The sequence below is a fragment of the Salvelinus namaycush genome, chromosome 19 (assembly GCF_016432855.1).
Source record: "Salvelinus namaycush isolate Seneca chromosome 19, SaNama_1.0, whole genome shotgun sequence".
Lineage (NCBI taxonomy): Eukaryota > Metazoa > Chordata > Actinopteri > Salmoniformes > Salmonidae > Salvelinus > Salvelinus namaycush.
Window position 1 is genome coordinate 29,305,082 of NC_052325.1, and position 12,479 is coordinate 29,317,560.

The 12,479-nt window shown below is 48.1% G+C and overlaps 1 protein-coding gene across 1 annotated transcript in view; it reads right to left on the reverse strand.

Annotated features, from left to right (window-relative positions):
* Positions 1–592: 592 nt before the first annotated feature.
* The window catches only part of LOC120063974 (E3 ubiquitin-protein ligase SH3RF3-like), a 61,112-nt gene continuing 49,225 nt past the window's right edge, over positions 593–12,479 (reverse strand). The window contains exons 4-10 of the mRNA XM_039014283.1: positions 8,216–8,667; positions 6,101–6,271; positions 5,590–5,813; positions 4,704–4,812; positions 4,493–4,580; positions 2,853–3,184; positions 593–761 (exon numbers count right to left, since the gene is read on the reverse strand). Coding sequence (XP_038870211.1) covers positions 593–761; positions 2,853–3,184; positions 4,493–4,580; positions 4,704–4,812; positions 5,590–5,813; positions 6,101–6,271; positions 8,216–8,667 — 1,545 coding nt within the window. The remainder of the gene's footprint in view (positions 762–2,852; positions 3,185–4,492; positions 4,581–4,703; positions 4,813–5,589; positions 5,814–6,100; positions 6,272–8,215; positions 8,668–12,479) is intronic.

Genomic DNA, 12,479 nt, shown 5'->3' on the forward strand with positions numbered 1-12,479 from the left:
TGGTCATTTAGCAGACACTTATCCAGAGTGACTTACAGTCAGTACATTCAACTAAGGTAGATAAACAACATCAGTCATAGCAAATTAAACGTTTATGTAGCCGTCACTGAGTTTGCAAATGTATTTATGTATTTAAAATACAAAATTCATGTATTTCAATGAAATACAAAATACATGTATTTCAATTAAATACATTTGGGGCGGCAGGTAGCCTCGAGGTTAGAGCATTAGGCCAGTGATCAAAAGGTTGCTAGTTTGAATACCGGAGGCGACAAGGTGAAAAAAATCAGTCGCTGTGCCCTTCAGCAAGTCACTTCGGGGGAGTTGGGATATGCCCCCCAAAAACATTTCCATTACACACTTGTGTGTAATAGTACACATATAGGTGCCCCCCAAATTATTATAAAATACAAGTATCTTGTAGTTCATTTTGATACATTGATCTTTTGTAATTGTATTTTGTAATTTTTGCCCATCCCTGCATGTGTGTGTGTGTGTGTGTGTGTGTGTGTGTGTGTGTGTGTGTGTGTGTGTGTGTGTGTGTGTGTGTGTGTGTGTGTGTGTGTGTGTGTGTGTGTGTGTGCGGTCCTGTTCAGAAGATCTCTACGAAGCTGCCAGGGAAGAGCCCAGTACGTCCGGTCCTCTGCAGAGTTCCTTTGTACCAGCCATCTTCTCTCTTCTTATGAACAAACACCACGTCTCCCTGTCTCAGCTCGATCTCCGCCTCACTCTGAGGGGGGTAGGGCACCACCACACGATACCTGGGGAGGGAGGGTTACGGATAATGACCCACTGGGCACAGACGCCAGTTCAACCTCAACCAATATGGTTGAGTTGTCAACTAATATGAATTCAATGAAAAATCAACAAAACATTTCACCATGACATTGGATTTAGGTTAAAGGTTGGCAGAGATGGGCAGTATTTTGTAGTTGTATTTAGAAATTGTAATTTGTAATTTATGCTCATCCTTGAAAGTTGGGTGGGAAAAAAGAAAATGTAGGACTTTTTGAAAATCAGTTTTCCACGTTGATTCAACGTCATCACATAAAGGTTTTTGTTGAAATGACGTGGAAACAACGTTGATTCAACCAGTTTTTGACCAGTGGGGAAACATTGTAACTCATATTCGAACACATGCACACCATAAACACACACACACACACCGGAGGTGATATATGCTGCTGCTCAAGTCATCATCATTCAGCAGTCTTGTATATAAATGCTTCACACAGATTTATACGCGCTTGAAACATGAGGTCGGAGCACTGTGTGTTTTAATGTTTGTGTGTGAGTGTCAGTGTGTGTCAGTGTGTGTGTGTGTGTGTTTGTGTGTGTGTGTGCGTGCGTGCATCTGTGTGACGCGGTTGCTCTCAGAGAAAAAAGAGGGCACTATTAGCTCTGACACACACCGATGGGGATAGGAGAAGAATGATGATCAGAAGCTCAGTTATTCCTGGTGCTGTAGTGGCGTAGAGTCGTAACATACAGCATATCTCGTTGGATGTTTGAGGGTGTGTGTATGAGAGTGTGTAGCCATAGCCGCGGGAAGTAGGTTGGGGTTGCTGCATTTTTTTCCGCTGACGGGGGGACAGAGGCGGTGCAGAATGAAACAGTTTTGCCATCACTACAGACGGCTATATCAGTCTGTTAATACGGGACTAGTAAAGGCCCAGTGCACTGCTTTTGTGAAAAAGTATATTTATTTATTTATTCTGATTTGTCAGAACCCCTACTTCCCGCGGCTATGTGAGTAGTTATAGTGTGTGTTTACCTCTCTCTGGACAGGGTGTGTGTTTACCTCTCTCTGGACAGGGTGTGTGTTTACCTCTCTCTGAACAGGGTGTGTGTATACCTCTCTCTGGACAGGGTGTGTGTTTACCTCTCTCTGGACAGGGTGTGTGTTTACCTCTCTCCGGACAGGGTGTGTGTTTACCTCTCTCTGGACAGGGTGTGTGTTTACCTCTCTCTGGACAGAGTGTGTGTTTACCTCTCTCTGGACAGGGTATGTGTTTACCTCTCTCTGGACAGGGTGTGTGTTTACCTCTCTCTGGACAGGGTGTGTGTATACCTCTCTCTGGACAGGGTGTGTGTTTACCTCTCTCTGGACAGGGTGTGTGTTTACCTCTCTCTGGACAGGGTGTGTGTTTACCTCTCTGGACAGGGTGTGTGTATACCTCTCTCTGGACAGGGTGTGTGTTTACCTCTCTCTGGACAGGGTGTGTGTATACCTCTCTCTGGACAGGGTGTGTGTTTACCTCTCTCTGGACAGGGTGTGTGTTTACCTCTCTCTGGACAGGGTGTGTGTTTACCTCTCTCTGGACAGGGTGTGTGTTTACCTCTCTCTGGACAGGGTGTGTGTTTACCTCTTTCTGGACAGGGTGTGTGTTTACCTCTCTCTGGACAGGGTGTGTGTATACCTCTCTCTGGACAGGGTGTGTGTTTACCTCTCTCTGGACAGGGTGTGTGTATACCTCTCTCTGGACAGGGTGTGTGTTTACCTCTCTCTGGACAGGGTGTGTGTATACCTCTCTCTGGACAGGGTGTGTGTTTACCTCTCTCTGGACAGGGTGTGTGTTTACCTCTCTCTGGACAGGGTGTGTGTTTACCTCTCTCTGGACAGGGTGTGTGTTTACCTCTCTCTGGACAGGGTGTGTGTTTACCTCTCTCTGGACAGGGTGTGTGTTTACCTCTCTCTGGACAGGGTGTGTGTTTACCTCTCTCTGGACAGGGTGTGTGTTTACCTCTCTCTGGACAGGGTGTGTGTATACCTCTCTCTGGACAGGGTGTGTGTATACCTCTCTCTGGACAGGGTGTGTGTTTACCTCTCTCTGGACAGGGTGTGTGTTTACCTCTCTCTGGACAGTGGTTTGGGTTCAGGCCGGAGAGCTAGCAGTGCGATCCCGGGGCGGGTCATCGGGGGCGACCGGGGGAAGTTGAGATCGAGGGATCCTGACTTCCTGTTCAGCAGCTCTAACCCCATTGCCCCCGCCATCTCACTCTCGATTGGACAAGACCCGGCACGCCCCTGGGCATCCATTGGACAGGAGCCAGAGCGGGTGTGATGTGGGAGGACGGCACCCGACAGGGGGAGGGTTGGTGGGGAGGACGGGGGAGAATGAGATGCCTTTTTCTTGGCCGCGGCTCCAGAGAGAAGCTTTAGCAGACCTCCTTTCTTCTCCTTCTGTGGACACAGATAACAAGACAGAGAAGAGAATGGGGATGAAAACATTTGCAGTCTCTTCTACAGATTTACAGTTGAATTTTTCTGGCAGTATCCCTCCTGGTCTCAGAGACAGTTAACCAGCAGTATCTACCTGATGTAACAATGACACCTCCAGTTGGCCAGTACAGTATCTTTTTGAGATCTGAGTGTAGTTCTCTAACCATCCACCAGAGGGCAGCGCATATACAGCAGATAGTCTAGTCTCGACGTGTCAGGGGGAACTTTAGTCTGTGTGTGTGTGTGTGTGTTTGTGAGTTTGTGTGCATCTTTGGGGTTGAGATGTGAGTCAGAGCCAATTATCAGTGCATACTCAGCATGGAAGCATCTGTCTGACAGCACAGCAGGCTTCATAACACACACACACACACACACACACACACACACACACACACACACACACACACACACACACACACACACACACACACACACACACACACACACACACACACACTAACACACACACACTAACACACACACACACACACACACACACACACACACACACACACACACACACACACACACACACACACACACACACACACACACACACACACACACACACACACACACACACACACACACACACACCACAAACCTCTAACTTAATCAGACAGCAAACTCCAAAGCATAATAAGCCAATGCATGTGGGGAATTAAAATGGTTAGGAAAGCTAGGAGGTTAAATGCTATGAGACTAAATACTATAATTAATCCATCCACAGCTCGTAGTCAATGACTGTTTATCATGGTCCTTCCCTAGTCTATTTGTCCTATTGTCACCATCTAATGTCTGTGAAGCCAGTCAACACCAGAGCAGATAGGCTCCTCTCTCTCAGACAACTCTACCATCCATCACTGTCACCATGGACCCAGCTTTAATACACCCATCAAGATGAAGAACAACACACAGAGACAGCCCTGTCACACTGATAGTCTGTCTGTCTGTCTGGCGTTGGAGGATTCTGCACCATGTCCAGGTGCAAGCCACTTCCCCTCAACACCACTTCCCCTAGCTATGCTTTTAATATTCCCTGACTATATCCTCCTGACTATGTCATCATGTTGAGGGATTTTAAGGCAGTGTGATGTGGGAACCAGACTCTGCTGTGAGTTTAGATAAAGGGAGGTAGTGGTGAGGTGAGAGAGAGAGAGAGAGAGAGAGAGAGAGAGAGAGAGAGAGAGAGAGAGAGAGAGAGAGAGAGAGAGAGAGAGAGAGATGAGATGAGAAGCAAGATGAAGAGAGACACCCTAGGAGACTCACCTTCTCTGGTTTTGGGGCGTTGCTGTGGGAGGGGCCAGGCGAGGACGGTTGGAAGGGATTGGTTGATTCTCCGTTGAGCAGGGCGGCACTGGCGTTGGGAGGGGTGAGGCAGGAGAGAGGGGAGGAAAGTGGGATGAGGGGCGAAGAGAGGCAGGAGAGAGGGCGCGAAGCAGGGGAGGAGAGGGGGGAAGGGCCAGGGGACACCATGGACATTGGGCGAGCAGATTGGCCAGCGGAGCGCGACGGGGAGGATCTCTGAGGTCGGAGAGGAGAGACGGTGGTTGTGGGACGCTCTGGGCTGCTGGAGGGCGGGCTGTGGACTGAACATACACATTACACACTGTTACATACTATTACACACTGTTACATACTATTACACACTGTTACATACTATTACACACTGTTACATACTATTACACACTGTTACATACTATTACACAGCACACAGTAGTCATCTTACTGTTACAAGACACCATCTGCTTCCTGTTTGTGCTGTCATCATATTATATATATATATTTTATTGTCACACCAGATAGGTGCAGTGAAATGTGTTATTTTGCAGGGTTAGCCATAGTAGTACGGCGCCCCTGGAGAAAATTAGGGTTAAGTGCCTTTCGATTTTTCACCTTGTCGGCTCAGGTATTCAAACCAGCGACCTTTGTGTTACTGCCCCAACGCCCTAACCGCAAGGCTACCTGCCGCCCCAATACGACATCTGACTGCCAATAGAGAGGAACACATGTGACCAAACTACCATAGCCTACCTATGGTCATACTTTATTTTGTAAAGGATGACAGGTGTGTGTGTGTGTGTGTGTGTGTGTGTGTGTGTGTGTGTGTGTGTGTGTGTGTGTGTGTGTGTGTGTGTGTGTGTGTGTGTGTGTGTGTGTGTGTGTGTGTGTGTGTGTGTGTGTGTGTGTGCGTGTGTGTGTGTGTGAGCCAGAGACAAAGAGAGAGGCTCCCAGGAGAAACTTTAAATATCATCACATGTTCTCCCTGACAGAGAGAGGGAAGGAAGGAGAGAGGCCAGATATAAGAGCTGGATCAAATGTAGGAAATTACAGATCTAGAACCTGAATAATCTCTGTGTACTCACCCAGTTGCATGGCAGAGCGGGTCTGGTTAACTGTTTGTTGTCCAAAGCGAAGGCAGTTCTTCAGCTGAGCAGCGGCAGACTGGGGGGAAGAGGGAGGAGGGGAGGGACGAGAGGAAGAGGGGCCGGCGGAGGAGGGGGAGGCTGCCTTACTCCCCTGTCCCACCCCTCCCACCTCCTGCCCCGAGAGACAGGAACTCTGGGAACCACCCACCGCAAACGGAGCTCTGCAGAGAGAGAACGAGAAAGAGAGAGAGCACGAGTGGGAGGGGGGTTGGGAGAGGGGGAGAGCAAGTAAGAGAGGAGAGAGATTCAATGGTTCCAGTCCTGTTAGAATAGTGACCAAGATACTATTGATATCCCCTATTATACTACCATCAACATGCTGCTTATCGTCCGCCTATCACGCAAACAGAGTTATGTGTTTGAAAGGGTGTGTGTGAGAGGGAGAAAGAGAGTATTTGTGTGAGACAATGTGTGAGTGTGTGTGCGTGCGTGCCTGTGTGTGTCTCACCTGGATACGGGTGTGACGTAGTTTCCAGGGAAGACACCTGAAGCAGCGGTGCGTAGAGAGGTTCCTTTAAACCACCCGTCCTGACACTTCTCTGTGACGCGGTACATCTCTCCTTTCCTCAGCTCCAACTCATCTGCCTTCTGGGACTTATACGCATACAGGGCCAGGTAGCTGGAATACACAGAGACGTCATTTAGGATCATATGACTGAACAAATGACTGGTATTATTTTAATATGGACAAACAACTATGTAATAAAATACAACCACATAAAAGGTGAGATTCTGTGCATGCCTCATGTGCATTATTTGATCTCATATCCAATTTGCTGGAATAAAGAACAATATTTTGGGGGGGGATTCACTGTCCAAATACTGTTGGAGGGTACGACTGAATATATGTTTGATATCTGAATGTACATGTCTGAATTTATGTCTGAATATACACTATATGACCAAAAGTATGTGGACACCTGCTTGTCAAACATCTCATTCCAAAATCATGGCCATTAATATTGAGTTGGCCCCCCCTTTGCTGCTACAACAGCCTCCACTCTTCTGGGAAGGCTTTCCACTAGTGTTGGAACATTGCTGCGGGGACTTGCTTCCATTCAGCCACAAGAGCATTAGTGAGGTCGGGCACTGATGTTGGGCGATTAGGCCTGGCTCACAGTCGGTGTTCCAATTCCTCCCAAAGGTGTTCAATGGGGTTGAGGTCAGGGCTCTGTGCAGGCCAGTCAAGTTCTTCCACACCGATCTTGACAAACCACTTCTGTATGGCTATGAAAAGCCAACTGACATTTATTCCTGATTATTATTTGACCATGCTTGTCACTTATGAACATTTTGAACATCTTGGCCATGTTCTGTTATAATCTCCACCCGGCACAGCCAGAAGAGGACTGGCCACCCCTCATAGCCTGGTTCCTCTCTAGGTTTCTTCCTAGGTTTTGGCCTTTCTAGGAAGTTTTTCCTAGCCACCGTGCTTCTACACCTGCATTGCTTGCTGTTTGGGGTTTTAGGCTGGGTTTCTGTACAGCACTTCGAGATATTAGCTGATGTACGAAGGGCTATATAAAATAAACTTGATTTGATTTGATTTGTATGGACCTCACTTTGTGCATGGGGGCATTGTCATGCTGAAACAGGAAAGGGCTTTGCCCAAACTGTTGCCACAAAGTTGGAAGCACAGAATCATCTAGATTGTCATTGTATGCTGTAGCGTTAAGATTTCCCTTCACTGGAACTAAGGGTCCTAGCCCAAACCATGAAAAACAGCCCCAGACCATTATTTCTCCTCCACCACACTTTACAGTTGGCATTATGCATTTGGGCAGGTAGCGTTCTCCTGGCAACCGCCAAACCCAGATTCATCCGTCGGACTGCCAGATGGTGAAGTGTGATTCATCACTTCAGAGAATGCGTTTCCACTGCTCCAGAGTCCAATGCCGGCAGGCATTACACTGACGCTTGGCATTGCGCATGGTGATCATAGGCTTGTGTGCAGCTGCTCAACCATGGAAACACATTTCATGGTTGGTTGAGAGAATGCCAAGTGTGTGCAAAGCTGTCATCAACGCAAAGGGTGGCTACTTTGAAGAATCTCAAAAATAAAATATATTTTGATTTGTTTTACACTTTTTTGGTTACTACATGATTCCATATGTGTTCATTTCATAGTTTTACAATGTAGAAAATAGTAAAAATAAAGACAAATTCTTGAATGAGTAGGTGTGTCCTAACTTTTGACTGGTACTGTGTGTCTGAAGAATAATAGGAGGGGAGAGTAAGCAGGTCTCCATGCACTGCCTCTGGGTTACTATGGTAACTAGGGGACGTTTTCTCATAGCAACAGGGCAGGTTGCCGGTCGGAGATGGAAGTGTCCGACCTCATTAGCGGGACAACCCGCTCTGGATAGTGTGTGTTTGTGTGTGTGCACGCACGTCCAGGAAGATATGATAGTAGATGCAACAGAATCTTTATATTCCACTCAGCTTCTGTTTCAACTTATAGACAGGACAGCAGCTCAGAGAAAACAGACAGCATTGCTAGTCAACTCATTTACCTATAGATTTACCAGTTAGTGAACCATGCCTGTGTGATGAGTAAACTTACATGTTGAGTGGTAGTTGGACCTTGGTTTGAGCCAGCAGTTCTGAGGTGACTGAAGCCATTCTGGGAGGAACCAGAACTCCTACTGAGGAGGGAGCGGGACCAGGGGGAGAGTCCTGTATTCGTGCAGCAGCCCTGGGGTCAGAGGAGCTGATGAGGACAGGGTGGGAGATCTCCATGCTGTGTCTGTTGTTGAGCTGGGCTGTCCGCTGCGTCACACTCATAGCTGTGAACGAGTGGCGCTTCTTAGCGTTTTTCTTCCCCTCTCCTCCTCTTCTCTCCTCCTCTTGCCTCTGGAGGGCACCATTGCCACTTCCTGCAGAGGATGGGTCAGGGGAGGGGCCAGGGGAGCAGGGACCCAATGGGAGGCCGGGAGACGGGTCAAAGCTGGGGCCAGGGATGGGATTGGATGTCGGCTTGTCAATCTCCATCAACTGTTTGGCTGTTTCATTTAGCTAAAGTGGAGAGGAGATGAGAGGAAAGGAGACGAGAGGATAGGAGACGAGAGGAGACGAAAGGAGACGAGAGGAGAGGAAAATCATCATTCAAATCATTGAATTGAATTGCTTTAGACTGCTTTACTACACACTGCTGGCTCTCAGAGCACGCCTTCTCCTGTTGGCAGAACTTCAAACCAGACAAAAAAGATCACACACACCCCACACCCTGGGGAGAATCTATGTACTTAGTGAAAGAGGAGGAGGAGAGAACAACGTTTGTAATGCAGCTCATATCTGACAGGATGACAGTCGATCTTGTAGTCTGTTCTTGCTAGTCAGATAACCCCCACACACTGAATCTACCCAGCAACAACACTACTCACGCTCTCTCACAGACGGATGCTCAATCTCACAGTCACAGTCACAACACAGAGAGAGCAGATCCTCTCAGTCCACACACACATTGTCACCATGTTGACCTCAGGGGACGCTTTCTGCTACACTACATCAATATCACCTCCGCTGAAAACATTCTCCTTTGTTGGAGAAGATTCCTTGGAGAGAATAGTTAGTGTGTGAGTATAGACTGTAGAGAGCTGGACAGAGTGGATCTGTCTCAGTGTGTGAGTATAGACTGTAGAGGGCAGGACAGAGTGGATCTGTCTCAGTGTGTGAGTATAGACTGTACAGGGCAGGACAGAGTGGATCTGTCTCAGTGTGTGAGTATAGACTGTAGAAGGCAGGACCGAGTGGATCTGTCTCAGTGTGTGAGTATAGACTGTAGAGGGCAGGACAGAGTGGATCTGTCTCAGTGTGTGAGTATAGACTGTACAGGGCAGGACAGAGTGGATCTGTCTCAGTGTGTGAGTATAGACTGTACAGGGCAGGACAGAGTGGATCTGTCTCAGTGTGTGAGTATAGACTGTACAGGGCAGGACAGAGTGGATCTGTCTCAGTGTGTGAGTATAGACTGTACAGGGCAGGACAGAGTGGATCTGTCTCAGTGTGTGAGTATAGACTGTACAGGGCAGGACAGAGTGGATCTGTCTCATTGTGTGAGTATAGACTGTAGAAGACAGGACCGAGTGGATCTGTCTCAGTGTGTGAGTATAGACTGTAGAGGGCTGGACAGAGTGGATCTGTCTCAGTGTGTGAGTATAGACTGTAGAGGGCAGGACAGAGTGGATCTGTCTCATTGTGTGAGTATAGACTGTAGAAGGCAGGACCGAGTGGATCTGTCTCAGTGTGTGAGTATAGACTGTACAGGGCAGGACAGAGTGGATCTGTCTCAGTGTGTGAGTATAGACTGTACAGGGCAGGACAGAGTGGATCTGTCTCAGCGTGTGAGTATAGACTGTAGAGGGCAGGACAGAGTGGATCTGTCTCAGCGTGTGAGTATAGACTGTAGAGGGCAGGACAGAGTGGATCTGTCTCAGTGTGTGAGTATAGACTGTAGAGGGCAGGACAGAGTGGATCTGTCTCAGTGTGTGAGTATAGACTGTACAGGGCAGGACAGAGTGGATCTGTCTCAACGTGTGAGTATAGACTGTAGCGGGCAGGACAGAGTGGATCTGTCTCAGTGTCTGAGTATAGACTGTAGAGGGCAGAACAGAGTGGATCTGTCTCAGTGTGAGTATAGACTGTAGAGGGCAGGACAGAGTGGATCTGTCTCAGTGTGTGAGTATAGACTGTACAGGGCAGGACAGAGTGGATCTGTCTCAACGTGTGAGTATAGACTGTAGCGGGCAGGACAGAGTGGATCTGTCTCAGTGTCTGAGTATAGACTGTAGAGGGCAGAACAGAGTGGATCTGTCTCAGTGTGTGAGTATAGACTGTAGGGGGCAGGACAGAGTGGATCTGTCTCAGTGTGTGAGTATAGACTGTAGAGGGCAGGACAGAGTGGATCTGTCTCAGTGTCTGAGTATAGACTGTAGGGGGCAGGACAGAGTGGATCTGTCTCAGCGTGTGAGTATAGACTGTAGAGGGCAGGACAGAGTGGATCTGTCTCAGTGTGTGAGTAAAGACTGTAGAGGGCAGGACAGAGTGGATCTGTCTCAGTGTGTGAGTATAGACTGTAGGGGGCAGGACAGAGTGGATCTGTCTCAGCGTGTGAGTATAGACTGTAGAGGGCAGGACAGAGTGGATCTGTCTCAGTGTGTGAGTATAGACTGTAGAGGGCAGGACAGAGTGGATCTGTCTCAGCGTGTGAGTATAGACTGTAGAGGGCAGGACAGAGTGGATCTGTCTCAGTGTCTGAGTATAGACAGTAGAGGGCAGGACAGAGTGGATCTGTCTCATTGTGTGAGTATAGACTGTAGAAGGCAGGACCGAGTGGATCTGTCTCAGTGTGTGAGTATAGACTGTAGGGGGCAGGACAGAGTGGATCTGACTCAGTATGTGAGTATAGACTGTAGGGGGCAGGACAGAGTGGATCTGTCTCAGTGTGTGAGTATAGACTGTAGGGGGCAGGACAGAGTGGATCTGTCTCAGTGTCTGAGTATAGACTGTAGGGGGCAGGACAGAGTGGATCTGTCTCGGCGTGTGAGTATAGACTGTAGAGGGCAGGACAGAGTGGATCTGTCTCAGTATGTGAGTATAGACTGTAGGGGGCAGGACAGAGTGGATCTGTCTCAGTGTGTGAGTATAGACTGTAGGGGGCAGGACAGAGTGGATCTGTCTCAGTGTCTGAGTATAGACTGTAGGGGGCAGGACAGAGTGGATCTGTCTCGGCGTGTGAGTATAGACTGTAGAGGGCAGGACAGAGTGGATCTGTCTCAACGTGTGAGTATAGACTGTAGAGGGCAGGACAGAGTGGATCTGTCTCAGTGTGTGAGTATAGACTGTAGAGAGCAGGACAGAGTGGATCTGTCTCAGTGAGACAGTGAGACGTCGCCATCTCCATATTAATAGATATGCTAATCAGAACATATGCTAATGAGCCTGATAGATTGATCCTGCACTGACGGCATCACTCTCAGGGGACGGATGGAGACGCACACAGTCTTTCTCTATGAAGGTCAAATACACACTCAGACACAGACAGACAGTGAATTCCTCTCCCCATCTCATGCGTATGTTCCCACAGTATACACAATACACCTGAATGTGTGACTGTCTCTTTACACTATTCACAAGGGCCTTCACCTTTTCCCTCAGCAGAAAAGGTGTGAGAGTTTGTTTGTGTGTGTGTGTGTGTGTGTGTGTGTGTGTGCGTGCGTGCGTGCGTGCGTGCGTGCGTGCGTGCGTGCGTGTGTGCGTGCGTGTGTGTCTGTGCATTGTTCTCTGAGGCAGAACCATCCTTCACCCTGTACTTTCTTTCTCTCTGTGATCATCTTTCATCTCAGCAGCCCTGTGCTCACTGTACCATACAGTGTGTGTATTTGTGTGTGTTTGGACGTCAACATTCTAACAGTCTAATGAATACATTTCATATATGTTATTTCGAGGCAATAATGGGGGTAATTATCAACTGGGCAGGGCACCTTCAACTGTCGGGAGTAGGAGGGGCAGCAGAAGGAAACCATTCAAAAATGTCCTCCTTCAATTTGTGATATTAAGATTCTAACAACGACAGTGTGTTATAAAGACTTATTTAGGAAAAGTCAAGGATGGGGGGGACATGCCATTAAAAATGGAGGAGTAATTAAAAAAGTGAATTTGTTTTATCGTCCACATGACACTCTAGGCTCTTCTTGTGTTAAAGATGTGAAGGGTTAACTGCGCACAGCTACACCACCATAGGAGACAAGGAGAGAGGAGAGAGCCCCTTCCTCCCTCCCCCAACGCTCCACTCGCCTCCAGCTGGGACACCCTCATTATGTCCCCCC